This window comes from Sturnira hondurensis, unplaced genomic scaffold (assembly GCF_014824575.4).
Source record: "Sturnira hondurensis isolate 20B ecotype Veracruz unplaced genomic scaffold, ASM1482457v3 Scaffold0005220, whole genome shotgun sequence".
NCBI lineage: Eukaryota > Metazoa > Chordata > Mammalia > Chiroptera > Phyllostomidae > Sturnira > Sturnira hondurensis.
The window spans coordinates 7,063,032-7,090,448 of NW_028077851.1; the positions used below are offsets into that span (position 1 = coordinate 7,063,032).

Genomic DNA, 27,417 nt, shown 5'->3' on the forward strand with positions numbered 1-27,417 from the left:
ACAGTTATCTCTATATAGGACTTGAGGGTGAATTAATTTAGCATGGAAGAAGCATCTGCTTTAAAAAGAAGACAATGCTTTTGTAATCTTTAACTCCGATTACAAATATGCAACTAAAGTAGCCTGAATGTTCTGACTGGGGTGATAGATCACAAATCATTTGCATGTTATTCGAAAGAGTGTATATAGCTTTTTAAAGAAGTGACCCTGTTCATTAAGGCTGTATCTATTCAGGTAAGTACCAAATGCAAGAAAATTGTCTGAGTACAGCCACTTCCCTGGGTACCTGACATATTTAACACAGCAATCCTCTAAGGCAAATATTGTCACTGGCCATCTTACAGGTGAGGAAACAAAGACCAAAGAGATGAAAAGTATTTAATCAATAAGCATTTATGCCCTGGCCATCATGGCTCAGTGGGATGGGCAACATTTCATCAAAAGTTGCCACTTCAGATTTGAGTCAGGGCACATGCCTGGGTTGCGGGTTTGGTCCCCAGTTTGGGCCTCCGAGAGGCAACCGATCAGTGTTTTTCTCTCTCTCTCATTCTCCCCTTCTTCCCCTCACACTAAAAAATAAAATGAAATGAAATGAAAATTCGGTCACCCTCGAACTTTTGTTAAGGAAATAAATGAAAACTAAAATAAATATTGATTAGGTACCCACTGTATGCTCAGCATGGTGGTAGGTACTGGGTACGGAGTAGTGAACAACACAGATTTGGTGCCTTCTCTCCTTGAGCATCTCACCTAGTGAGGAAGATGGGCAATAAGAGGTGAAACAAGCAAACACATAGATAATGACAAATTATGATAAGTGCCACAAAGGAAGAGAACAGCGCACTATAACAAAGAGTGATGGCATAGAAGGGGGACACCCAGGGAGGTCCTCAATGAGGAGGTGACCTTTAAGTTGTGACTGAGAGGATGGGAAATGTCACCCAGGCAAAAAGCTTATAGTATTGAGAGAGAGAAGTAAAGGCCTCGTGTCTGTTCTTGGCCAGCAGAAGAGAAAGTGATGTGAAAAGACTAGAGAAACAGACAGGAACTGGGTCATGCAGGGTCTCCTAGTGTGGGAGCTGGAAAACTGGCTCACTGGCCCAATCTGTTTCTCAACCTGTTTTTGTAAATTGAGTCTTATTGGAATGTAGCCACGCCTATTCATTTACATATTGTCAATGGCTCCCTTTGTGCTACAGCTGCAGTTATAGAGTACTAACAAGAGACTGTCTGGTCCACAAAGCCTAAAATAGTTGCTATTCTGGCCATTAACATAGAACAAATATGCTGACCCCTGGTCTAGACCCTGAAAGAAGTCAGGATTTTATTCTAGGCAAGAGAAGGAACCATTGAAGGGTTTTAAGCAGTACAGTAAAGTAATCCGACTTGTATATTAAAAACACCACTCTGGCTACATGGCATGGAGAATGAAATAATGGAGGCAAATGTAGAAACAGAGAAGCCCTTAGAAGTCCTTGAAAGAGTCCAAATGGGAAATAACAGCTGAAAGATTGGACCCACATAGTCCTGGGGATAGAGAAAAGGGTGTCATAGATGAAGAATCAGTGGGACTTGGTAGTGTATTTGATGCAAAGACTGAGAGACTCAATCAAATTTCTACCTTGAGCTCTGGGTGGATGATGACGCCAATGAGATGAGCCAAGAGGAGTTGGTGGAAATAACGTAGGTGAGTAGTGAGTTTAAGTTGCTCAGAGTTCTCTGTTACTGACTCATGGAGTCCGCATCAGAGGCCAGATCATGATGTTTCAGTAGACAGTGTGGCTTCCCATAGGAATCATCACAAAGGTTTAACTCTCAATTGAATCGTTGCCTTGGACACACAACCACCATATATAAATCTTTTCACTGCCAATGTTTGGAGCACTTGTGTAATCAGGCCACCAAGAAATGGTCCACGTGATGTCTTTTTGGCAGATATACGATATGTGTGATTGTGTAGCTCCGTTGTTATGTTGGACAAATTATTATATAATTGGTATTATGCATAAGCATGAGCGCATTTCAAGCTTCAGATTTAACAAAAATTGCAGATCATTGATTGAAATGTTTCAGATGTGAATTGAATATGTACCCATATGTGCTATACAGAGAGCATCTTTGAGGACATAGAGTATAGGGTTCAAAATAGTTGTGGGGCTCTGTGGTCACCATCATATTTACTTTTCCTCAGGCAACTCTGGGGGACTCCACCACCAACATTTCTTGGGTCCTGGTTTGAAATCATTAGGTTCTAGAACTGTGCCCAGCCATAGACTGGACAGGCTTGGCTTGTAGGGATCCCAGCTTGAACAAGACCTCCCACATCTGGTTCAGCTTCCCATGGAGGTAGCTGAAAGAGTAGCAAGGGGCTTCTCCTGGTGGTCTCACTGCTCCACTCAGGCAGAGTGGAATCTTAAGTTCCAGGTCACCCCTCCCCACCCCCCACCTAAGTTTTCTGAAGCAACAGAACTGCCCCGGGTTTGAATCTGGCACAGCTTGGAAACTGAAAGATGGCTCAGTTAGCCATGTTTCAAGTTCATGCTCAAAGTGCCACTTGTATTTAATCGTTTTCTGGGGATCTCTGTAGAAGAGATCTTCTACAGAGAAGATCTCTTTTATTTCCCCTTCTTTAAATGAATAGCAGTTCATCTACATGGAGAAACTGGATATAAATAAAACAAAGTCGGTAAAAGAGGAGTTATTAACTATGTAAATTGACCACTTCACCTGTTCTGGCCAGACTTTCCTAACAGTTTTATAAGGTATATGTTTAATATTCTTCATATGCTACATCACACGAGTTTCAGAGAAGCCATTACTGTCTCATTTGGCCAAACAAAATGCATTTTCTAAAAGAACCCCTAATGTACGTTTGTATAATCGTGTCTTGTGGTATTTGCAATGTTGCTAGTGTTCATCAAACATGAAAAAAAAAGACTTTACAATCTTATCAAAACAATATTCACACAGTAATAGTCTCCTACCTATGTTATATTTTCTGTTCATTCCTAATCATTGTTTCCAACATGTAATGATCCATTCAGAACTTACTGTATTGTAGTTCATACTATTTTTCTGTGCATTGTATTTTGTGTGTTATGCACTGGCCAATTCTGAAAACCCTCTTTAACTCAGGTTCTAGATTCTCCTTGTCTTAGCCCCTCACCACCTTTCAGGACTCTTTCCTCCTGACCCAGTTGAATATTGGTCCTCCTTGGACATCACTGGAACTCAAGAAAAAATGCTTAGTGTGAGAGACTCAAATTTGCTCATATTTGTAAAGATTGTTGCATGTATTTTGGCTCGTATCCTTTTTAACTCGCTCTGGTTCTGGGCTTGAGGTTAAGCTTCCATTTGGTGGCCAGAGTGAAAAACATACGGTGATTAAAAATAGAAATCACCAGCACCCACTTCCCCTTTCCTTCCTGGCCTGAGAGTAGAAAGGAGTGAAGGCAGTGCTACTGCTGAACCTCAGATCTCTTATTATGTAAGGGGACGCACAGGGAAAGGGTCTGAGCTGTACTCCCAGGCCGTGTAGGGAGAAAGTTATTTCACTACTTGCACTTGTTTGTTCAGTTTCCTTTGTTTTCTCACCCCAGTGGATATCTGGTTTTGAAAACTTATCTTTAGGTGACTCCTTATGTAACAATTGAGTAGCTTCTGTGAGTGAAGTGCACTTATAGTCAGCCCAAGTGCAGAGTGTAAAGCCAGTTCATACAAAGGAGAAAGGTCTCAGAAGTCAGTTGCAGAGGTAGTGTGGTTTAAGATCATGTTTAAAGCAGTATTTCCAATAGATGGGAGGATGTGATTTCTCTCTGCCTTGCCACGAATAAATCATAACTATTGATGAGTATATAGTTTTCCTATGTTGAGGCTCAATTCAAACATGGAAAACACACCTCGAAGATGTTGTAGAAATCTCCCAACCTCTTCCCATCAATGAAAATATCATGGTTGACTGGAAATCAGTTGGCTTCCAGAGAGGATTAGGGCATTGCTAGGCTTTCTGAGATTTGAGGTGTTTTAGGATAGCCGTATTTGAGATACGTGCCTCGTCCTCCTTAACCTGGTGTTTTCTTCCCGGCAAGAGGGTATATTGTGTCCTGTAGCTTCCTCAGTGGTGTCTCTATTGCTTGCCAATGTCAAAGCTAGTATTTCTCTATTCCACACTTGGCATCTCTCCCCCAACATGCATGTGAAAGTTCTCAGCTGAAACAAGAGTTCCAGGACGTGAACATTGCCTTATTGTCAATATTCAAGTACAAGTTCAGTCCCAGCAGTGCTCTGTGTAGTTCCAGTTCTGAAACATGCAGATTGGGAGGGAGTGGCTATGGTCATGAACCCCTAGGAACACCTGGAAGCCCCGGCTAGTTTGGCACCAGAACAACATTATATGTAGGTTGCATTTCACTAATTCCATCTGTGCCTTTTACTTTTTTTTATTCCTGAACACTCCTCAGAATATGAGGCCCTGGAACTGTTCTCAGAGCTGCCTTCTCTTCATCACTATTTTTACAACATTAGTTTAAGCCATCTTCACCTAGCGTATGGCAATAGCTTCATCACTGAGTCACCTTCTCCCCAGGCCCCTGACCTTTGCCTGCACTGTTGGTTGGGTGAACTTTTAAGAATAAAACTGACGGCATCCGTCCCAGCTCAAAGGACCCGCCTCGGGGTCACTGTCATCTGAGATACTGTGCACAGTGCCTACACAAGGTCAAGACCCTGTGATTGCCATGCTCCTGGTCAGCCTCAGACCCTGCCTGTCCTCTCCCGTCTTGTTTTCTTTGGACTTATTCCCACTACCTGAAATTTCCTTCATTTTCTTCCCACCTAGTAAACTCCTCCTCCATCCTTCCAGACCATTCAGGAGCATCTCCTACTTTGCAAAAGCATCCATGAGAGTAACTCCCCCCACAAGTGCTGTGGGAAAAGTTGACCCATTCCCCCTTCACATTACTGTGTACCCAAAGAGTCTTCTACAAGGCACCTTCATTGTGGTTATATTTATCTGGCACTCTAGAGTGTGGCCTTCTTGAGGACGGGAAACCTGCTATGTTCTTTGTGTTCCCGTAGCCTAGCATGCATGGTCTCAGCTACTTAAGTGTTTATTGAATGAAAAAAAAATGACCAAACAAATGTATGAATCAATGAGATCCAGATTAAGCTGACTGGTTTTGAAAACCTTTATTCCTTCTGGAAAAAAATAATGAGTTTCTTCTACATGCTGATGGTGATGGTAGGGATTCTAGAGGTTGCCTTGCTGTGTGACACCCGCTAGACACACAAACTGCACTCACACATGTAAGCTTTCGCCTATAACTCCAGTAGGTTTTCAATGCACAGGATAATTCCTGCTGGCTGTTACACATTGACAGCGTCCTGGCCCTCTGGCATGAATCTGCTACTGAAGAGGAGTTCTCACCAGGATTCTTTCCATTAACAGCATCTTCCTCAGCTCCCTCCAACCCTGTCTTCCTTTCCAGTCTTCCCTCTCTTAAGAGCCACCCACTTATCTTGCAACTTAGTTATCCTGGGAAATGCACTCCTCCCTTACCAGGTCCAAACCATTCCTGCCTGTAGAACTGTTTTCACCTCAGTGCTCCTGGAAACAACTTTTCCTTGTCAGGCTTTTATCCATCCATCAAGATCAAGCTCGGAAGCTGCCTTCTCTGTGCTTCTCCATCAATTGTCCTCCTACTACCCACCAGGTGGAGCTGCTCTTTTCCCATTCTTTGTTTCCAAGACATGGGCAGTAAGCTGGCTTTGCTGCTGCTGCTGAAGTGGACATATTGCTGGGTCTCTTGGCACCACCATTTAGTCAACTACCAAGTGGAGAAGGTGGTGCTTGCCTGTCAGTAGCATTATGGAGATTAAAAGAAACAATATGGGAACATGCTTTGGAGCCTATGAAAATAAACACCACATGGACCTTTATTGGGCAGCTCTAGTGAACCAACAGAGGGAGGCAAACCTTTGGGATGCAGACACTCTGAATGCTGACAATGACTTTATTATCAAGGACAGAAGGAGAAACCATCAGTGCACATGGCCTAGGTGGGATTCCTGGCTCCATCTCGAATGAGCAGCGTGGACTTGGACGAGATGCTTAACCTCCTGAAGCAAGCCTGTTTTCTCCCACGCAAAGTGGACATGAGTTCTTTGAAAGCTGAGAGGTGATGAGGATCAGACAGGCCAGGTCAGGGCCAGTGCAGGCAGTGATGAATAGGAATGGAAGCTGACATCGCTCCAATGACTGGAGCCCGAACGGCTTCTGATGTGTTTGTATCATTTCCCACATGGACTGTACTGGTTGGGACACACACCCGGGGCAACAGACAGTGTTTCGTGACTGGAGAAAGCCTGAGAGAGAGTGGCTGTCTGACCAGAGAGACTGAATTCCACTCTGGAAGGCTGTCCACCTGAACAAGTGTCAAGATCCTGGTTTCAAATCCTGCTTTGCAAACCAGCACACCCCCGGGTTTTTGAAGTCACACCTGAGAGCCATCTAGAGTGTCATACCAGCTCCTTAGGAGTTCTTCTCAGAACTTCGGGGACAGTGAGCTGAGACAGAAGCTCCAAGAATATGCAGCATGTGTGGTCAGGGGAGAGCCATCCTTCTGTCACTGGGCTGCACCCTCTTCTGTATCTTCTAGAATGCCCTCCCTCAGGGCTCCACGGACAGGAATTCATAATAATAAAAACAATAATGGCTTAATGACAATAACAGCAGGCACCACCATTTATGAGGCTTTATGGGCCAGAGCAGCATGCAATGCATCTCTCATATGTTATCCTACTTAATCCTGCCACCAGGATCTGGATTCTGCCCCAGGGTTAAGCCTGCAGCTGGGCCTGTAGCAAGGACTCTCCTCCTGCTGCAGGAGTGCATTGCTTTGGTAAAAGAGGATTGTTTTTTCTACATCTGGCCCTTGGCCTCAAATATTTTAATTTCCGGAACCTCCGCATCTTCATCTCTAATTACTAACATACTTAAACGAATGCATGAAAAATATTGGGTGTGAAGCGCTTTCCACAGTCCCTAGCATACAGATGTGAAATAAATGATCCCTCATATGGGCATTTCTGCTGAGAATGCTGTTGGTCGGCCCCACACAGATCCCTCTCTCCTGCTTGTATTAACACCTTGTTCAAAGTAGCCTTCTGATTTTTTTTTTAAAAAAAGCGTGACACCAGGTAGGCCAGCAGCCTGTTTCTGCTCACTTTTCCTAACTTGTTCCCTCTTTTCTTTGAGAGGCAGAGTCCCTCCACCTGCCCCTGCAGAGCTGTCCCTGCAGGGGAAAGGTTGCCATGGAAACTAGTGGCCCTGGAGGCAGAGGGGTAATCTGGGAACACTTCAGAGAGTGACTCCCTGAGGGTGTTGGGAAGAAGGAGGGTTGTTGAAGGAAAGGTCACAGGAAGTTTGAAGTGAATGACGTTGAACGGAACAGCGTGATTTATGGAGGGACTCATCAACTGAAAGGGTAAGCAGCTCTGGGTATCTAGGAGGGACCCCTGTCATCTGAGGTCTGGCCCAGTGTCTGCATCTTCTGGATGAGAATTTGGGTCGTGGATGGACGAAGGGGCTGCTCAGGCCCACTCCCAGCTGGCAAGGGCATCCTCTGTTCAAATGCCCAGATGATTGCACAGAGTGGCAGCCCCAGACAGCCAGGGCTTTGTTCTGTTTTGCTCACCGATGTACCCTCATAACCTAGAACCGTCTCTGATATATAGTAGGGGTCATTCAACATGTGTGGAGTGAATTCTCGTGGTCTGTAAAGTTGAAGTGTCAGTGGAGACCGATGGGAAGCCACTAAGAGTATCCCCCATTGGGAGAAAGAGATGAGGAACTATCCTGCAATCCGCATTGCTGTTAGAAATCACGGGATCTCAAGAAGGGGAGCCGTGTGCTTGGCAGAATACTTCAGAAAGATGGTTCAAATTGCTCCCAAACAGGCGAGAGAGAAAGGAGATAGAAGGCATTCCAGTTCTCGCTACAAAGTGATTTTTCCCAATTATGTTACTGAATGAATTCATTTGAAAAGCAGTGTACTGCTTGTCTTGAAACCCATAACTTCCCCTTCTCATCGCAGCTGACAAAGTCGAATGTGTCGGTGGAGACCAAGACAGGAATTTAACTTCTCTCACTATAAATTGCAACAAGCTGCCCATCAGCCTTGCCTCCTGAAATGCTCAGTTTAAAACAGCAGTTGCAGTCCGGTGATTACCAGCGGGAAAGGGGAGCCGCAGGGAGGTAGAAGAAGGTAAAGGGGGATAAATGGTGATGGAAGGAGACTTGACTTTGGGTGGCGAATACACAATGCAACAAACAGACGATGTAGAACTGTATACCTGAAACCTATATAATTTTATTCACCAATGTCACCCCAGTAACCTAAATGAAGAAAGCACCCACAGTTGCAGGGACTGACCTTTGCATGTGCACTCTCCCATAGCGGGTAATGTCAGTGTCTGCCCTTGGGCCCAAGCATTAGAGTCGCCTGAGGAGAACATTCTTGGTGGGGCTGAAAACACAGAGCAAAGTGATGGCGGCAAAGGCAGTAGCTACGTCCACAGGGCGGACAGCATGCTCTGAGCACCAGGGACATAAAATCTAGGTATTTCCTGGCTGAGAGCAAGAGGCTAGGAAAAGCGCACATTCATTCCACCTCCCACGTGACTGAGTGGCTCGGTAGATGGTGTTTATTCAAGCAAATTCAGTGGCCAGAAAGTACTTCTCTCTATCTCTTGCCTCTTTGAATTCTTTTCTCTCCCTTTCCTCTGTCAAGCCCTGTTCTCATCCACCCACTAGGATCTTTTTTTTTTTTTTGGCAGTCTTCAAGGAAAAATAATGAAAAGAAAAAAGAACTGGAGTTTACATAATATCTGTCTTCCAAGATACTAAAAGCAGTTCACCCATCTATAATTTGTTCTCACAACAGTTCTCTGAACAGGGCTGTTATTATCACTATTATCATATCCATTTTGCAGTCACGTCGCTTGCTGCTGAGACCTTTAGCTAACATCTCATTTCTTTTCTTTCCCCCTTCAGCATCAAGAGAAGCTTTATTAATTTTTGTTGATGATGTTATTATGAATGCCAAGACATTCATCTGTAGATTAGTAACATGTATTAGGCACTTGTGAATCCTACAAAGCATTTTTACAAACATTATTTCACTTAACAAAAGTCCTACTATTAATTCCTTTTTACAAAGAACCTGGAACTTAGAAAGGTTGTATATCTTGTCCCAAATCCCAAGATGAGTGAACAAATAGCAGGAATTTGAAGCCAGATTGCTGGACTCTAAGGCCCCTGTGATTATGTAGAACATTATAACGCTTCCCAAGTATCGGTAGCCACCATGATCTATCGAATTACTGCTAAACAAAAAAGGTTTAATAACTGACCGCATGTCTTAGTGACAGGTGGAAACAGAATTCAGCACCTCTTTGACTCCAAAGGTCAAGATCGTTCTACCACAATCGTACTTTGAAAGGAAAGTCGTTCAAAATGTTTCCATGTGGCCCACAGATTGGTAACTAAAATTAAGGTACCTGCCCAGGTGTCACCAGAATGTAGGCAAGTCCTTCTTTAAAGGTTCCTCAGGCCTGGAAAACTATGCTAAATATGAAAACACCGAGTTGATTTTTGTCTGGAACTGATTTTATGACATCTCATTTCTTGCACAATTTTAGCCCCTAAGCATACATTTCAAAAGGCTTCAACTAACACCTCTCCTATGTGACTGTGCCACACGTCCCACCGCAGTCTCTGGCCCTCTGTTTAATGTTGTCATTTAAAAATATAGTCAATCCCTATACTGCCAGCGCTGCAGGACTTGTGAGTGGGGCTGAGGAAAGAGCCGAAAGAGAGCAGAATCCAACATAAATCTCTTCTGAACTAAGAAAGGGATGGAAGTAACTGTCAAGGCAAATTGATTTGAATTGCATAAGAATGTGATTTTTTAAAAAAGAATTGACTCAGGATATGAACTATTCTTTCTAAAAGCTTCAACTTGGCAGATGACACTACCTGTCTCTTTTTAATCTCTCCCAGTGTTTCAGGCTCCCTATTTGTGTTGGCTTCAGATTTTTTTAGTGTTTGAAAGATGGTTCCGGCTCACTGAATTCCTCTAGTCATCTCACATGCCCCCTGACAGCAGTGCCTTGGGGGCAATGACCCCGAAGTGGCATAAGCCACTTGCAAATGGTCTCTTTTAATTGCTGCGACAATCGCTTCCTTGGCCCACTACCTCATTTATTCTTAACCTGCAAAGATTTTATTCAACGGACCAGATGTTGAATCTGACATCGTCCCCTCTTTCTTCTTCTCTCACTCACATCCAGTGTTACATCACATTCCCATTCCTCTCTCTGTATAATACCTGCCCTGGATTAGACAGAGGCTGTATCAGTCAGTCAGCTGTTGCCTCAGAACAAATGACCATAAGATGGCAGTGGCTTATAACAACAAGCATTTCTTTTTTCATTATGGTGGTCAAATATATATAACATAAAATTTGCCATTTTATCCACTTTTAAGTGTGCAATTCACAAGCATTAATTACACTCACGGTGTTGTGGTACCATTACCACTACCTGTTTCCCAAACTTTTTCAACATCCCAAACAGCAGCTCTGTACCCAGCTCCTCCCAGAGATAAAACTCTGTTCCATCTTCCCCTCAGTCTCAGGTAACCTCTAATCTACTTTCTGTGTCTAGGAGTCTGCCTATTCCAGATATTTTACATAAGTGGAATCCTATAATATCGGTCCTTTTCTGTCTGGAAATAAGCATTTCTTCCTCATGTGTTGGAAAACTAGTTGGGATGGCTAGGTTGATCTTGGCTGGGCTTGCGTGAAAGCTGCAGGTTAGGGTCACATCTACTGCGCAGATGTCTCATCCTCTGTAGTTGAGGGTGCTAGCTAGGGTGTAATATGCACATGGAGATACAGAGCAGGAGGGGACAAGCAAGAACATACAAAGACTCTTGAAGAGGAGGCTCTGATCTCTACCTCTTCCACTGGCCCAAGCAAGCCATTGGCCAAGCCCAAAGTCTACAGTCAGGCAAGTAATGACTGCCACCTTCTAGTCATGCAACTTTATTAAATGTGCTGTAACCCCTCCGAGCCTCATTTCTTTCTCTGTAAAAGTGGGATAATCCAATAGTATTACCTACCTCTAGGGTGTTGTGATTATTACTGAAATGCTCTACGTTTGCAGTATAAAATAGCAGGTGATATTATTGCCATTCTTAAAATATAAAGAATGAAAAAGCAACCAAATCCAATAAAACTTTGTTGTCTTTCCTTTTTTAAAAAAGATTTTATTTCTTTATCTTTAGAGGGGAAGGGAAAGAGAGAGGAGGGAGAGAATATCAATGTAGGGTTGCCTCACCTGGGTCCCCTGCTGGGAACTGGCCTGCAACCCAGGCATGTGCCCTGACTGGGAATCAAACCACGATCCTCTGGTTCACAGACCCGCGCTCAATCTACTGAGCTACACCAGCCAGGGCATTGTCTTTGCTTTTTACTGAGGAAAAGTTTCGGTTAGAAGAGACTGCTGGACAGCTTTGTGGGAATTCAGAATGCAACTTAAAATGCAGGCAGAGACCTATTGGAATTTGATGAACCAGCGACAATGATTTTGTCCATTGGTTTTTCCATTTGCTTTTAGCGACAGATCTGTTTTTCAATCGAAGCCTAGCCGACAATCCCAGTGCATAAGCAGTGGAGGGTTTCTGGTTGAGAAGACACCGGCTATCCCAGTGGCACATGTCACCCTCTCAGAAGGGTTGACGAGGGTTGCATGGAGCACAATTTGAAAGCCACTAATTGAGTCCAAGCCCCTTCTTCTACATGAAAACAGTGAACCCTGATGGGATGATGTAATTTGCCCCAAATGTGAACGAGAAACAGAAGCTTTTTTAAAGCACTAAGAATGCTCACCACACTTGGAGGTGTTACCAGGGCTGCCACAATGCCACTCTAGTAGCTTGCAAATTTTGTGCTTTTAGACCCATATCTGAATTTCTGCAGGACAACTTAAGGACACAGGCACAGGCTTTGGAGTCAGAAAGCACAGGTCCGCCTTCTGCTTCTGCCAGTTACTGATGTGAACTGGGACCATTTCATTGATCTTTCTGAATCTCAGTTACGTCATCTCTGAAGTGGCCATGACAGTGCCTTCTGTACTGGGTTATGAGAAGCTTGAATTGTGCAACCCCAGCAACATATGCAGTACAATGTTCGGCACATGGTAATCATTGAGAACACAATAGCTACTCATCTACTTCCTATTTTGCAGGTGTTGCTGTTCAATGTTTTTTCTGGTTTTATGTGAACTTGGGCACAGGGGAATACATTTGGGGGAATCTTAAAACAATATTAGCTGAAATCTTTGTAAATCATCATGTTTTTGGGAAAATAGAGTATTTTTTAATTTCAGCCTGCCGCTGAGGGCTGTGGGAACAGCCTTAGGCAGAGGAGAGCAGGCAGGGTGAGCAGGCTTGCCACCACGGCTGCCACAGTCTTCGGTCAGTGGAGCTTCATAGCATTTCTCATCTGCTGGGTGTTTCTTGCTTCCTACAAGTACGGTAAACTTCAGCGAGGCTACGAAGCCTTACTTTGCTTCTGTTCGTGTTGCTTTCTGTACATTCGTTCCTCTCAACTGCCTGGGAAGTGGTGGGAGCCCAGGGGCTGTGTTAAATCAACCGAGAAAGAGGTAGTCCAGTGAGGGGGCACACCCAAAGAGTTGGGAGGCAAGTTCCCTGTCGTCTTGGTGAACAATTAGGAATTACTTTAGAGATCTCCCAAGAGCCACCTCTCCTTAACCAGTTTATATATTTGCTGACATGTGACTACCCCCAATTTCGTCTTTGTTCAAGTTATGATATTTTCAAAGTCACAGATACAGAGAGTTGAATTCATCAAACTAATAAACTCATGGTGTAAATGGTTATCATCATACGCCTGTGCAAGGCCCCTCTCTGGTTCTATTTATTTATGCTCATGCTCACTGCCGTCTGCCCCAAGAGGAAAACCATTCTAACATGTGTAGTGTGTATCCTGTTGCTTTTATTGCATTATTCCCAATATATTGTTGCTGTTCTGTGCAGGCATTTTGAGCCCATGTAAATGGTATTATGTTATATACTTCATACCGTTTCATGTGCAGCTACACTCTCCGACCATGCATCGATAGTGCATCTTACCCACTGATTTCTCCTTCGTGACCCCATTGAATGGGTCCACCGGCTGTCTATACATTTGCTGGGGTTCTCTGCCAATGCTTGTCAACTGGGAACTCAATGGGAGCAGGTGGGCCACTCACCAGTGAGTGAACTGCCCTCCCTACCATCACCATCATCCTGAGTGTTCTGGGTGTTTCTCCAGTCCCTTGAGTTGTAGCCTTGCTGTTCCTGGGCCACAGGTTTCTCCTCCTGCTCCCCATCCCCAGCATCAGGACCCACTCCCATCAGTGCTGTGATCCAATCCTGCCAGCAGGGAGCAGACTAAACCAGGGGATAGATGCTACTAGAAGTGCCATTGGTCATGGCTTCTGCCTGGGAACAGCCCTGTGGCATATCCCCTTCACTTTATTTCTTTGGGCAATAAATCCCCAAAGCGGGGGATTAATTACAACCTAAAGTCAGAAAAGTCAGCTCCTCCTCCACAAAGCGGCAACTGACCTTTCTCCTGCTGATGATAAAAAAGGAACTAAGGAAGGAAGGAAGAAAAACTATTATAACTCATCATATGATTTTCCCCCTAGGGTTTGAGTTATTTGAAAGGTTCGGGTTACTCGGAGGAAATTAAATAAACCATTATATTACACTGCTCTGCTTTTAGCTACAAAGTGTTCCCTATTGTGAAAAACATTTCCCAGTGAGTGCCTGTCTGCAATATTTATCAGCCCAAGGTTCTAGGCGCCGTTCCCGCGCACTCAGTAAGCCACGCAGTGTGGGAAGTCATGTTTCCTGCTGTGCTGTTTTTACACAAAAGCTTGCAGTGACATTTTCTTGCGTGATGCTGACCCCGAGAACATAGTATTCAATGAATTGATTTCCAAAAGTCTATCCCCCTCGCAGAAAAACTATGCTGAAATGTTTTCATACCTAAAGGGAAATCCGAAGTAGACAATTGTAAGAGCAGTGAAAAGTGTAAAAAGACTGAGGTGGTACTTCTGAAACCCATCCCCCCTCAGCGAATTTCACATTAGGACCCTGCTGTTCCTCGTGGCAGATAGCGTAGCCCAGCGTAAACTGCATGGGAAGATTTCACCAGGCCGATGGTTACACTGGCTGAAGCCTTCCCTTTGGTTTTCCCCGAAAGCCCCCTTCAGAGCTGCTGGATTCCTTGCCCTTTGAGCCCGAGTGACATTCAACAACTCACACATTTTGTTTCGTAAGAAACATTTGTGACAGTTTCCAACTGTCACTGTTGGGATTTAAGCCCTGTGCCTTTCATAAATGTTTGTGTTTTTCTCTTTTACAGAAGCTGCAAAGAGTCGATACTCCTGACTGTCATTCAGCCTTACCCTGTAAGTGTCTTGCGAGTAAAAGTGCCATCATACAACCTCAGGCCCCTGTCTCCTCCTCCCAGCCCAGTGACACCCTGAGAAAAAATAGCACGCAGTCCCAGTTGGAAAATGATGATTCTTTGTGTTTTGTATATACTCCACGATGGTACGTCCAGTCATTGGAGAGGAAACAAAGTGGCGCGTTCCCTAAATATCCTAAAAATCAGCTACTCAGTCCTGGGCAACTCCAACACCTGGAAATCACACAAAACTCAAGGCTTTCTTGAAGTGTCCAGCTTAAGAATTGCAAGTCTAACAGGAACGTGTCTTTATAGAAGGCTGAAGCATGATTGTTTTTCTTACTCCCATCTAAATAATTTGGGAGAGAACTAGATATTTCAGCGAGACCTGCTTTAAAAGGTGGATATTAGAGGTAGTATAGTATAAAAGTTCGTGCAGCTGCCTTGGTCAGGAGGGTGGGGGATGATTAAAATCATACTGCCTTCACTTCCTATGGTTTTTTTTTTTTTAACTGAGGAGACTTGACTCAGGGTGGTGAATACACAATACAGTGTACAGATGATAGATCATAGAACTGTACACCTGGAACCTATATAACTTTATTAACCGATGTCACCCCAATACATTCAACAAAAAATGTGCAATTCAATAATCTTTATAAAATGTTCTGAAGTACTCAGCCTTCATCACAATCCAGTTTGAAAGCACGTCAGCCACCCCAATAAGATGCCTCACTCCCATTTACAATGAAAGCCTTCCCACCCTTAGACCCAGGACACCGCTCATTTAGTTTCTATAGATTTGCCATCGTTTGTGAGTTTCATACCTCATCAGTTGAATAAAAAAATGCTGAAGCAAATTCCTTCAGATTTTTCCTGAAACATGGACTGTCGGTACCTGTGTGGCCTCCACACACAGCGCAGAGCTTCCTACCTGGTTATGCCTCCATTGCCTTCCCCTTAGAGTTGGAGTGTTGGCGCGTCAATTAAATGTTCTGGTGTCTGCCAGTCTCCATCTTTGAATCAAACTCTTCATCTCCTCGCTTCAGACTTTTCCTCCTAAGCGCTATAGGCTAGGTGTTTTAGGCAGGAAACGACATGTACTCAACATTCTGATCTGAGCACAAATAGAATTAACCAAGACAACAAAGTACACCATAAAGAAAAAAAAACAGCTTAATATTGACTGTTACTTTTAGTCCCATCTCTCTCATTAAACTATGCACACGTACATACACACCACTTTTGATTTGAAAACTGAGGAGACAACAGATGGTATGAGAACCAAGATTTGAGATCTAGTTTCCAACCACATAATGGGTAAGTTCTCTGCTCCACCATGCCCTGCTTCCACGATGCCTTCCCTGGTCTGTTCATAGACTGTCTCCATTAACCAACATCTCACCCACACTTACTGCAAATCTATCCAGACATCTTTTCTTTGCAGTGGACAAATCCATTTTGGCTCTACCAATGTAAATGTCGATAATAAGCAAGTGGTTGACCAATGATAAATTCCTGGGGGGACTTCATGTTTGCATTGCCTTTCTTGAGTTCTCTCTCCCCACTTTAACCTATTAGCAATGCAAGATCAGAACCACTTGACTGCAAACCAGGTTATTTTTGCAGTGTTTGGTAACAGTTTGCTCCATGCAGTAAATTTACAGAAAGGGAGGCAATCGCTTCTCAGCCTTTTGGCTAAGATCAAGTGCAGAAAGGGAGGCAAGTTTTGCATTCAGGTTAAGGGTCGTGTCTTGTTGCTTTGCTTGCTCTGTTTGCAATCTGAGTCTGCTTGACTTGTTATTCATATGAACACCGTCACCTTCAGTGAGTCATGGAACTTCCTTTTAACAGGTAATCTGGAATGTTCTAAGCCGTCAGGTGGCTCTTGCTATTGTGCTATATTGAAAGTCAACATTTAGCCAGAACATTTAGGAGCAAGTATTGCATGTTCTTATGGCCAACAGCTGTACCTCTGCTCTTCAGAATCACTCGCCCCCTCCCACTCATTTAGAAGTATTCTCATCTTTGACTTCCTTTGACCAGCCCTCCTTCCTGAAATGCCCATGATATATTCGATGCCACAACCTCCTCAGCCTGGTTGAATCCTTCTCACCCTTCAAGTCTCAGCACAAATTCTAAATGCTACCTTAGAGTCTTTCAATGTTGGCAGTGTTGCCGTTTGGGCAGGAGAATTAACTCTCTGTGGTAGGGGCTGTCATGTGCAGCAATCCTGGCCTCCACCCACTAGATGGCAGTAGTGACTCTCCCCTAGTTGTGACAACCAAGTTCAACCAAGTTCAAGAAGCAAGATCTCTGTCACGTGGGAACCACTGTCCCATCTAAAGTTTTTTCCCTTACTGACCTAGCCCAAGGTGGCTCTTTTCTTTTCTGAATTGTAGGAGTTGAAATAAAGGAGTTAAAATCCCAAAGTTATTTAAAAGATACATTACATGTAGAGAGGAGAGCAGATGAGAGCAGGAGGGATAGAGAGCGGGAGAGAAACATCAATGTACGGTTGGTTGCCTCTCATGCATCCCCTGCTGGGAACTGGCCTGCAACCCAGGCATGTGCCCTGACTGGGAATCGAACCCACAACCCTTTGCTTCACAGGCCCGCACCCCATCCACTGAACCACACCAGCCAGGGCTAATGTTTTTAATTGTTTTTTATGTATTTTCCAAACATTCTTGTGGCAATCAGGATTGACATGCAGAAACACAGGACCCACCATCCCGAAAGGAAGTCCACACGTTTTATTTTTATTATGAACAATAAACATTAGCATTTTAATTTCTTTGAAATTTGCTGGACAGCATTTTTATGTTGTATTCCCTCTGCATAATAAGGTCCAGTCACAGCCTTGACTTACACTTCTCTTCTTCTCTGGGCTGTACCTCAACACGACCCAGTCACAAACACCCATTTCTAACCAGGCCTGGGTCAAGGGCACCTGGAAAAAGATCTTAGGATCCCTGAAATGCTTTGAGAAGAAATAATTCTTAATAGGTCGCTACCTTCTATTTTCAGTAATACGCAGGGTTCACGCTCTTTCTCTCCACCCTGTTTGTTTCTTAGAAAAACACATGTGTAAGTCGAGAAGGAAATGCAGAAGCAAAAACTGTGTATCAGCAAACCTTTTCCTCAGAGACAGCGGTGGAAATAATTTTGGCCAGTTTCTTCAGTCTTCTGCTGTAGGCCTTGTCAACATCTGCGAGCATAGTATATGTACAATTTTAGTCTGCTGACAAGCATCATATACATGGCTGTAAAACATTACATTGAACCAAGATTCACTTAACCAACTCCCCATCATTGAGCCCTTCATAATGTCTTTAACGTTTTACTATTATAAATAATTCTGCAAAGAACATCTTTGTGTATACGTCCTAATCCATATTTAGCAGTATTTCCTAAGGACAAAATTTTAGAAGAAGAACCTCTGAGTCACTCATGAATTTTATTTCTTTGGTTCTGATATAATTGCTTCTTTTTTGTTTCTGTTGCTGTTTTTCATTACAGATCTTTCTTGTCCAAGTTCTTTCTTTCTTCCTTCCCCCAGTTCCCAAGTCTGGAACTTCCCAGTTCAACCCTACCTGAGACAGAGTGTTTCAAGAGTCTCCGTAACCTGCACTCACATAATCCCAACTCCGGGACTTGAGCTAAGTCATTTTCCATTCTGGTGTCCCTGAGCTAGCGTGATTCAGATTCCTTCAGGTGTCTTCTAGGCCAGAGAGCCAAGGGACCCATCTGCCTGCCTCTTACTTCCGGCCTACCTTCCGGTGTGTTCCACACACCTGAGGGATGCTACAGACTTCCTCACAGAAGCCCCAGTGCAACAGATGCTATTAGAACTGCGACCGTATCCTATTTGCATGTGTCACATCAAGCATGCCAGACCCATTTCCGAGAACACCAGTGACACATTGCCTGTGGGCTTTTTGTGGCCACAGGGGCATGCTCACAGAGCATACCGGAAATGCTGAAGAATGACCCCTCCCAGAAGAGCAGCCATTCCATCACTGCTTGCCAGGGTCTGGTGCATAAATGAATGCCCCAGCTTCCCCTCCTCTCAGTCAATACAACTCTGGGGCCTGTGGTCTGCCTTGTTTCCCAACATTCCCAGGAGGGTTACGTTTTAGTTATTTACAGTGGTGCCTGACTTAACAATGGATACTGTATTGGCTTACCCCATTTACCTCTCTATTTTCCCCCACATACCTACCTGTGCTTCCTGGGAGCACCTCCCAAATCAGCCACTTGCTTGTAAATCCTTGTCTTAGGGGCTGTTTTCGGGGGACTCCAAACTAAGTTATCCAGGGCTGACTTTGGGCGAGTTATCTCGTCAACAAGCATTTTCTCAGCGCCTACTACGTAAGTAGCACTGTAAAGGTACAGGGGTTCCAAGTTCGGTATCTTACACTTCACTTTCAGAAATTGATCTTATTAATGTATATTTCTCAAGCTATGTTGTAGGGACTTCTAAGAGCACCTAAAATCATCAGGAGCTTGCCACACATTTAACGTGGCCACCTTAGCAATAGCAAATTTGGAAAGGGGTTCAGAGGTTGATTAGAGGCCTTCTTATCTTAAAATTAATTAACAGCAGGAGAATCTGATTATTCTAAATGGTAATTACTTGTCATTTGCACCCCAGGACATGAAGTGCTTATGATCAGGTCTGCAGATTGCTAAGAATGACATCATCAGGTCTTTTGGTGGTAGGCGCCTTGTGTGTTTTTTGAGCCACGAAGAGAGATCTGGATAAAAACTGTGGGCATGATTGGTTTACATCTCCCGTGGACTGCAAGTAACTGCAGCCTCTGGAATAAGGTGTGACTGTGTTGCTTCTAACTCAGTAACCATCAGACTTGAAGAGCTTATGTTTTTATTATGAGAAAGTAATTTTGAAATGTGCGTCGATTATGTGAAATAGTCACAAATCCAGAACAAGAAAAATGCACTAGTATAGATTCTTAGTTAGACTTCCACATTCATATACAGCAACATTTGTTGAACTACCTTAGCTGTCTAGTTTGCTCTCTGGTTTTCCTACATTAGCAGGTTTCTGCTCAGGGCATGGTGGATAAATGTGAGGATGAGGCTACAAGGGGTGGGCATGCTCTGGCTACACAGGGAAGAGAGAGACATCCCATCTTGACAAGTTCTGCTATGTGGGGCCACTTATCTAAACACAAATAACCCCATATACTTCTACGGGAACATCACTGCATTCTAAGATTACATATCAAATGCCATGCCTAGAAATTTAAGCTCTGCTAAATATACATTTTTATGGAGGCAAGGAATTATGTAGAGCATTTTAGAGAAATATGGTAAGACATTACATTACAAAACTTCAGATGCATAGAGTAATAAGCCCCAGTCTCTGGCACATTGAGCACATATGAAATCCTTCATTCCCAAACGATGCCAGAGAAGTGGAGTGTTGGTGCATCCTGACATCTCAACTAATTAGCACTGTGTTCGGGTAGCTTTACTATAGCCGCCTCACTTGTGCTAAAGTCATTGTGCCCGTGTGAATATTGCCTGCTCAAAACCATTCAGGGAGAATAATGTCTTCCCTTCAGCTAAAAAATTGTTCATCATGAGCAGATGAACTGACTACTATATGATTTGCTTGTTAATCGTTCCTAAACTTGGCCTGTAATTACCAAGATGCCAAAGAGAGCACCAGTGTCGTCGCTTCAGCTCTGCAAGTAGGACTTTGAAAGTCAAGTTGAGCTTGTTCAAAGCTGTTATTTTTTAGGAATAGCCATTTGGAGTGCTTGTTTTCTTTTTCTTTTGTTTAAAGGGAAGTCATTCTCTTTTTTTAAATAATATTTTAATTTTTTAAGATTTTATTTATCTTTAGAGGGAAAGGGAAGGAGAGAAGGAGAGAAGTATCAATGTATGGTTGCCTCTCATGAGTCCCCTGCTGGGAACTGGCCTGCAACCCAGGCATGTGCCCTGACTGGGAATTGAACCGCGATTATCTGGTTCGCAGGCCTGTGCTCAATCCACTGAGCTACACCAGCCAGGACAGGAAGTCATTCTCTTAAAACATCTGGCAAACATGGAGGAATTAAAGCTGTGGAGGTCAAACCATCCATCTATCCAGTCCTGTGACACCGCTGGGAGTGAAGGGTAGACGGGTGTGGTGGGGAACTTCGATCAACATAACAGGATTCCCCCAGTAGCAAAGCAAAACTGCCCCCAGGAATCTAGCCATACATGTTTTACTGTGTTTGTGTTTTTTAATTTTTTTATTTAATTCTTGTTCAAGTACAGCTTTCTGTCTTATATTCCCAGCCCTGCCCCCCCAAGTGCTCCCCACCTCCCTCCCATTTCCACCCCCCACCTTAGTTATTGTCCATGTGTCCTTTATACTTGTTCCTGTGAGTCCTTCCCCTTTTCCCCTGTGATTCTCTCCCCTCTCCCCTCTGGTCCCTGTCAGCCTGTTCTGTATTTCAGTGTCTTTGGTCATATTTTGCTTGCTTGTTTGTTTTGTTGTTTAGATTCCTGTTAACAGTGAGATCATATGGTATTTGTATTACAAAGCCACTGTAATCAAAACAGCCTGGTACTGGCGTAAAAACAGGCACATAGACCAATGGAATAGAACATAGAGCCCAGAAATAAAAACCCAACTCTCTACAGTCAATTAATATTTGGCAAAGTGGCAGTTACATAAAATGGAGTAAAGATAGCCTCTTCAACAAGTGGTGTTGGGAGAACTGGACAGCTACGTGCAAAAAAATGAAACTCGAGCACCAACTTACACCATACACCAAAATAAATTCAAGGTTGATATAAGACTTAAATGTAAGCCGTGAAACCATGAAAGCCCTAGAGGAGAGCATTGGCAGGAAAATCTCAGATATTCCACGCGCAATATTTTTACTGATACGTCCTCTAGAGCAAGGGATATAAAGGAAAGAATAAACAAATGGGATCTCATCAATATTAAAAGCTTCTGCATGGCTCTATTTTACTGTGTTTGTTAATGGTGATTTTAGTTCATCATACTGTTTCATATTATTGTAAAAATATTTTATTATTTATTATATACACATCACATAAACATACCATTTTAAGCATTTTACAGTGTACAACTCTGTGGCATTAAGTAAGTACACGCAAAATCTTGTGTAACCAGTGCCACTATCTAGCTGCCGAAATTTTCATTGCCCCTAAAGGAAAACGCATACCCGTTAAATATTCACTCCTCATTCTCCCCTCCACTAGCCTCTGGCAGCCACTGATCTACTTCTTTCTCTGTGGATTTGTCTATCCTGTATATTTCATATACATGGAATGAAATCCTATAATATTGACAAAGATGGGATTGCTTTTCTCCCCACTTTATTTGAAATTCAAAGTATGGGATACGCTAATTGGCATTTATGCCTTGAGATTAATGCAGCACATAGAAGGTCGAGCTTCTATGTTGATTCTAGAGTCAATCACTAGGATTCTTCACACGACATCGAGATGTTTGACGACGACCTAGTCTGAAAAACATTATACGTTGTACCATATGCAGTTTCCAATACTTGACCATTTTAGTGTATAAAATAGCAATTGCATGATTGAAACGAAATATTTACCTCAATATTAGGTTCCATAGAGAATGCAGCTCTTTCCAAAAGTAAACAAGTGGTGCATTCACCTGCTCATGTGGATTTCCTTCCCCTCAGACGTCATTCCAATCATCCAACAAGGATGATTCTCAGATGAAGTAAATGTACCAGGATCATGCAGTGAGGGGTCTCCCTGAATCACAGCCCCCTTCTGAGCAGGGTTTCCCATTGCCGTTCCCTTTTCAGTTTGGGAGGAAGAAGAACTGAATCTCTCAGTCCTCTTTCCAATAAAAGAGAATATAATCCAAAAACCTGTAAGAGAAGGCAGAATATGAGATCAACTCGCAATTCTAAGTCAAAGGTTTCTACCCTGCCCAGGATGACCATGGGATCACAGGTTACCAACAAGAGGCTGAAATTCAAGTTTCGGGCACATGAAGCACGGGCTGGTGGGTGTGTCCTTGCCTGCTCACATAGCCATGTGCCCTTAATGTGAATAACAATAAGATTATCAATCATTTTAGAACTATCAATGGCTCTTCTCCACCTTATTAAAAAAGGTAATTAGTGACCCACTCATCATAAACCCAGCATTAGATTTGGCTACCACCTCACCTCCCATGTACCAATCAAGTCTCTATTAAAATCAGGATTTAAGTACTTTGGCAGCCATCATGCAAAAAGGTCCTGGGAGATGTGCTCAATAAGAACATGGAACATGCCGTTTGTAGTTCTGGTCTGGTGACTGAATAAACTTATCGCTGTGTGTGTGCGACAGTGTTCTGATTGCATCTATAGTTTATATTTCCTCCCTGATTTGGTCACGTACCGAATGCTCAAAAATATTGTACAGCTGCAAGGATAAAGACAGAAAACAACGGTTGCAAGGTTTGCGTTATGTTACCCATAGTCAGATAAAATGTTTCCTTTCTTTTTTTCTTTTTTAGTCGCCCAAATCAGCATTTATCAGTGCTGCAAAAAAGGCCAGATTAAAGTCCAATCCCGTCAAAGTGCGCTTCTCCGAAGAGGTCATCATCAACGGCCAGGTGTCGGTGAGTGGCAGTCGTCTGCTTGTGACTCAGAGCGAGTCACTACGGCACTCAGCAAAGCCAGTGGCTCCTAGAACTATCAGTCTGAAATGGTTGGTGGATTCCAGAGGGGCATCAAACCTGAGGATTGTAAAGGGCTTCAGTGGTCCCCATGTCGTGCCCGATGTGTTCCCTCTAACGTTTGCAGAATCCAAATAGTCCAGTATTTCCCTGAATGCTTCCACTGTTAGAGACCTCGCTATTACGCAAAGGGGCTCGCTTGACTTGAGGTCCCTATCTTTGCCCCATCTTGAGTCAAATATGCCTCTTTGAAACTCCCACTTAGTTTTTCCTGTTCTGCCAACTCACCATCCTTCCATGACAGCCCCTTGTGTATTTTCACTAATGTCTTTCCTTATCCAGAATAAAATGTCTTTATTCTTTCAACTAATCAAAATGGGAAGAAGTGAAAATGATGGAAAACCTTCATCTATGCAACCAGAAGTGCAAACAACTGCCAGGATTTTCACCCATAGGTCTTGATGGATATCATGGTTGCTCAGGCACATAACTGATCTTCAAAATGGATAGTGCAAACATGACTATGATACTTTATTTTCAATTTTCTGCAAAAAAAATGTAGCATAACATTTTTAGAAAGCTGGCATCTAGGCCACTATTACCTTTTGGACCTTTGAAGTGCCAGCTTCTTTGGGCTGAGGCTTTATGGTCGCTGTTGGTACTGTTTAAATAAGCTCACAAGTGTGAAATCTCATTGTGTCATGCTTGGTATGGCTTGCACACTCTCCCCTGAGCATGCTCCTGGATCTGAGTTTGAAGATGTAAGCCTATACATGTTGGGCGAGGCGCTCATGGTCCAAGTATCTCCTGGCCTAAGCTTGCTGACCTCGGTCTACCCTGGTTGGAGTCCAGGAGCTTGGCTGCCCAATCTCTCATACTATTGGGATGCCCATGGCGGGAGGAGGCCTAAGGTAGTCACTGTGCTGCCCTGTGACCATTTAGCTGTAGGCTTGTCCTCCCAATCACCCATCTGTCACCCCATCTCCTCTGCCCTGCTTCACGCCACGGTGTGTTCTGCTCAGTCCGTGGGTGCCCATCACCTTGGGGGCAGAGTTGCCGCACGTGATCCTTTCAGAACAAGGCCATTCAGCTTAAGGCTGGAAGGTTCCAACCATGAGGGAATCACTGTATCACAGAAGACCACGTGCAACTTCCCTCATCTTTGGTCAAGCTTCTGGGCATGAGACTAGGCAGTCAGTCTGTGAATCTCTAGAGAGACTGTGATGCTAGAAGCTGCTGTGGCAGTGTCAGCACGTTCCTGAGTAGAATAGGGCTCAGTCCAGGCAGCTGGTATGGTCTGGGGGGGTGGATCATCTCGTGCGGCCTCTGCTGCCTCGTGACAGCCCTGTGTGTGGCAGGGACATTCGGTCACACGTCTGTTCCTCAGGCTTTGTGACCCTCTTCACTTCTGGTCTGCTTTTCTGAGTCATCGTGTGTCCCGTCTTCCGGACTGGAAGCCAAATGAACTCACAGAATTCGGTAGCCAAGAAGTCAGGTGTGAAGTATAGAAAGGAAAGGAAGGAATTTCAGAGAAAGAAATAAGAAGTGAAAGGCACAGAGCCTGTTCCAGAAATACTTAGGGCTTGAATCCTCATGGACTACCTGTAGAACATTAGCAAGTCTCTGAACATCTCGTCTTCAGTTTCCTCATCTGTGAAACAAGGAAATACAGTCGCACAATGGCTGAGTCCTCCTGGACGCCTGTGACTTCGTGGCCAAGCACATGGGAGCAACACAGTTCACTGCAAGGATTGGGGGACCCACCCCACATGCTGTCTTTCTCCCCCTTTTGTCTCGCCCTACTTCCAGTTAGAGAAGAGATTCCAAGAGATATGTTTCTATTGTTTACTTTGGGTTGTGTTTCAGACACCTCTTTCTGAGTTATTTTTAAATTACAAACTGTCTGTTAGGGACTTAGCGTCCACTCCATCCATATGTTAACCCATTCTCTATACGTCATCCCCTTTGAATTTGGGGAATGTTCCTTAATAAGCTAAAAACCGTTTCCCAGAATAACTTTACTCTTGAAGCGGAGTAACACTTGTGATTCCCTGTCATTGCCTCTGGCCGGCATCACATCAAACATCCCTGTAGCCGGTGCTTATTCTGCTCTACACATACTGTTCTGCTACAGTCTGGGCGTGTGGTCAAACATTGTGGTTTACTCACAAAGGGGTCACTTCTATAATTGTATTTTCCAATGGGAAACCTCGATTTAAAAAAAAAACTCATCTCAATCTCAATGACTTTCTGATGGGAAAAGGTTGGTCTTTGATTTGAATCAACTGATTTATTTGTAGCTGGAAAAGAAGAATCTCTCTGTGAATAACTGGACTTGGGTCTCACCAAAGGGACGCTTTGGTTGGCCTCAGAGAGTTCAATTCTGTTTTGATGTTGCGTTAGAATGCCTTGTAGATATGTGTGGCGACTGAAAAGAGCAGAATGATAGTTCTACTGATGTAAAACCCCTCCCTCTTTTTGTTGTCATTGTTGTTAAACAGGAAACTGTTAAGGATAATTCACTTCTTTTTATGCCAAATGTTTTGAAAGTCTATCTGGAAAATGGGCAGACCAAGTCATTTCGCTTTGACTCCAGCACCTCCATAAAGGTAAGAGGCCACCCTGGACCCTGTCCCTGACACTGTCAGAGCGGAAGGGAATGCTGCACTGTTGTGACAGTCTCATGTGACAGTACCGACTTTCACAACTGCTTATTTCTGAGATTATTTTCAGTTGCTTCCAAATAAGGTAGTGTTTGAGTACTTAAAAGCAAACCCAAACAAAAAGCGTAAACTATGAAGGTTCTGCTGTGTGTGTGTGTGTGTGTGTGTATGTTACAAAACTATATAATATGCTATCAGTGAAAAAGCACTACAGCACGTCATTTTAATGCAACTTCAGATTAATTAAAATAGCCTGACTGTCACCAAGAAGGCTTGGCACCCTGCCCAAAGCCAGCGTGATTTCTCAGCAATGTTAGCCACCAAGAAGATTAATGTTAGCTGTTAATTGAGTATCTGCTACTTTGGTGTCCAGCAAAAACAAGGGGTAGGATAATGTAAAAGTAACATTTTCTTGCAATTCCTGTAACCACTTTCATGGAAATGATGTGATGCATAAAAGGCAGAAATGAGGCAGGAAAAAAAAGGCATCTTAGAAGAAGAGGTGAAAACAAAGGGTCACAAAGCAATTCAATTACAGTAGTCTCCCCCTTATTCACGGGGGATACCTTCAAAGACCCCCCAGTGGATGCCGAGACTGCAGATGGGAACGAGCTCTATATGTACTATGTCTTTTCCTATACTTGCCCACTTTTTCACTGAAAAGAAGCTCTTCCTGACTGCCCTTTGGCCTCTCTGAAGTGCCAGGATCACTGCTCTTGTGCTTTGTGGCCATTATGAAGTAAAATAAGGCTGGCTGGAACACAAGCACCGTGTCACTTCCATGGCCAATGTGATAACTGAGACGGCTGCTAAGGGACTAACAAGTGGAGGGTGTACAGTGTGGAGACACCAGACAAAGGGATGAGTCACATCCCAAGTGGCATGGAGCGAGATTTCATCCCACTGCTCAGAACAGCATGCCGTTTAATACTTATAGATTCCTTGTTTGTGCAATTTTCCATTTAATACTTCGGGACTGCAGTTGACTGCAGGTAATTGAAACCGTGGAAAGTGAAACTGCAGATAAGGGGCAACTACTGTATTTCAGAGTCACGGGTGAGTTTGCATAATGGGGATTCAAACAAAACATGCCAGTTTTTCTCCCCGTGCTTCCTTCCTGTGGAAAAAAAAAAAACGCTACAGACTCTTTTTTTTATTGAACAAAATCACATTCAGAAATTGATTGCTCCCTAATGCTCCATCAACATAAAATAGGCTTTCTTCAAATGCCATTTTATTGAGGTAAAATAAAAAAGTACCCAGTGACGTTCTATACAGTAATGTATCAGGAGAATATCAACTGTGTGTTTAAAATGTCTATTAATAGTCATGCCCTAATTCTCAGTTTTTTTAATTAATCAGCATAAATCTTACGAGTGCAAGTGTTTCTGCAAGGCCCACTCACTGCGTTCTTATTACCGTTATACCAGCAAGCAGCTTGTTTGGCATTGCTTTAAATAGGTAGCGATTTAGCAGGTAATAGAGCAGACAATAAGAGTAAATGGATGATAGAGCATTT

The 27,417-nt window shown here is 43.5% G+C and overlaps 1 protein-coding gene across 1 annotated transcript in view; it reads left to right on the plus strand.

Moving 5' to 3' along the window:
* The window catches only part of FRMPD4 (FERM and PDZ domain containing 4), a 161,786-nt gene that overhangs the window by 104,638 nt on the left and 29,731 nt on the right, over nucleotides 1–27,417 (plus strand). The window contains exons 4-6 of the mRNA XM_037046296.1: nucleotides 14,499–14,544; nucleotides 23,074–23,178; nucleotides 25,737–25,844. Coding sequence (XP_036902191.1) covers nucleotides 14,499–14,544; nucleotides 23,074–23,178; nucleotides 25,737–25,844 — 259 coding nt within the window. The remainder of the gene's footprint in view (nucleotides 1–14,498; nucleotides 14,545–23,073; nucleotides 23,179–25,736; nucleotides 25,845–27,417) is intronic.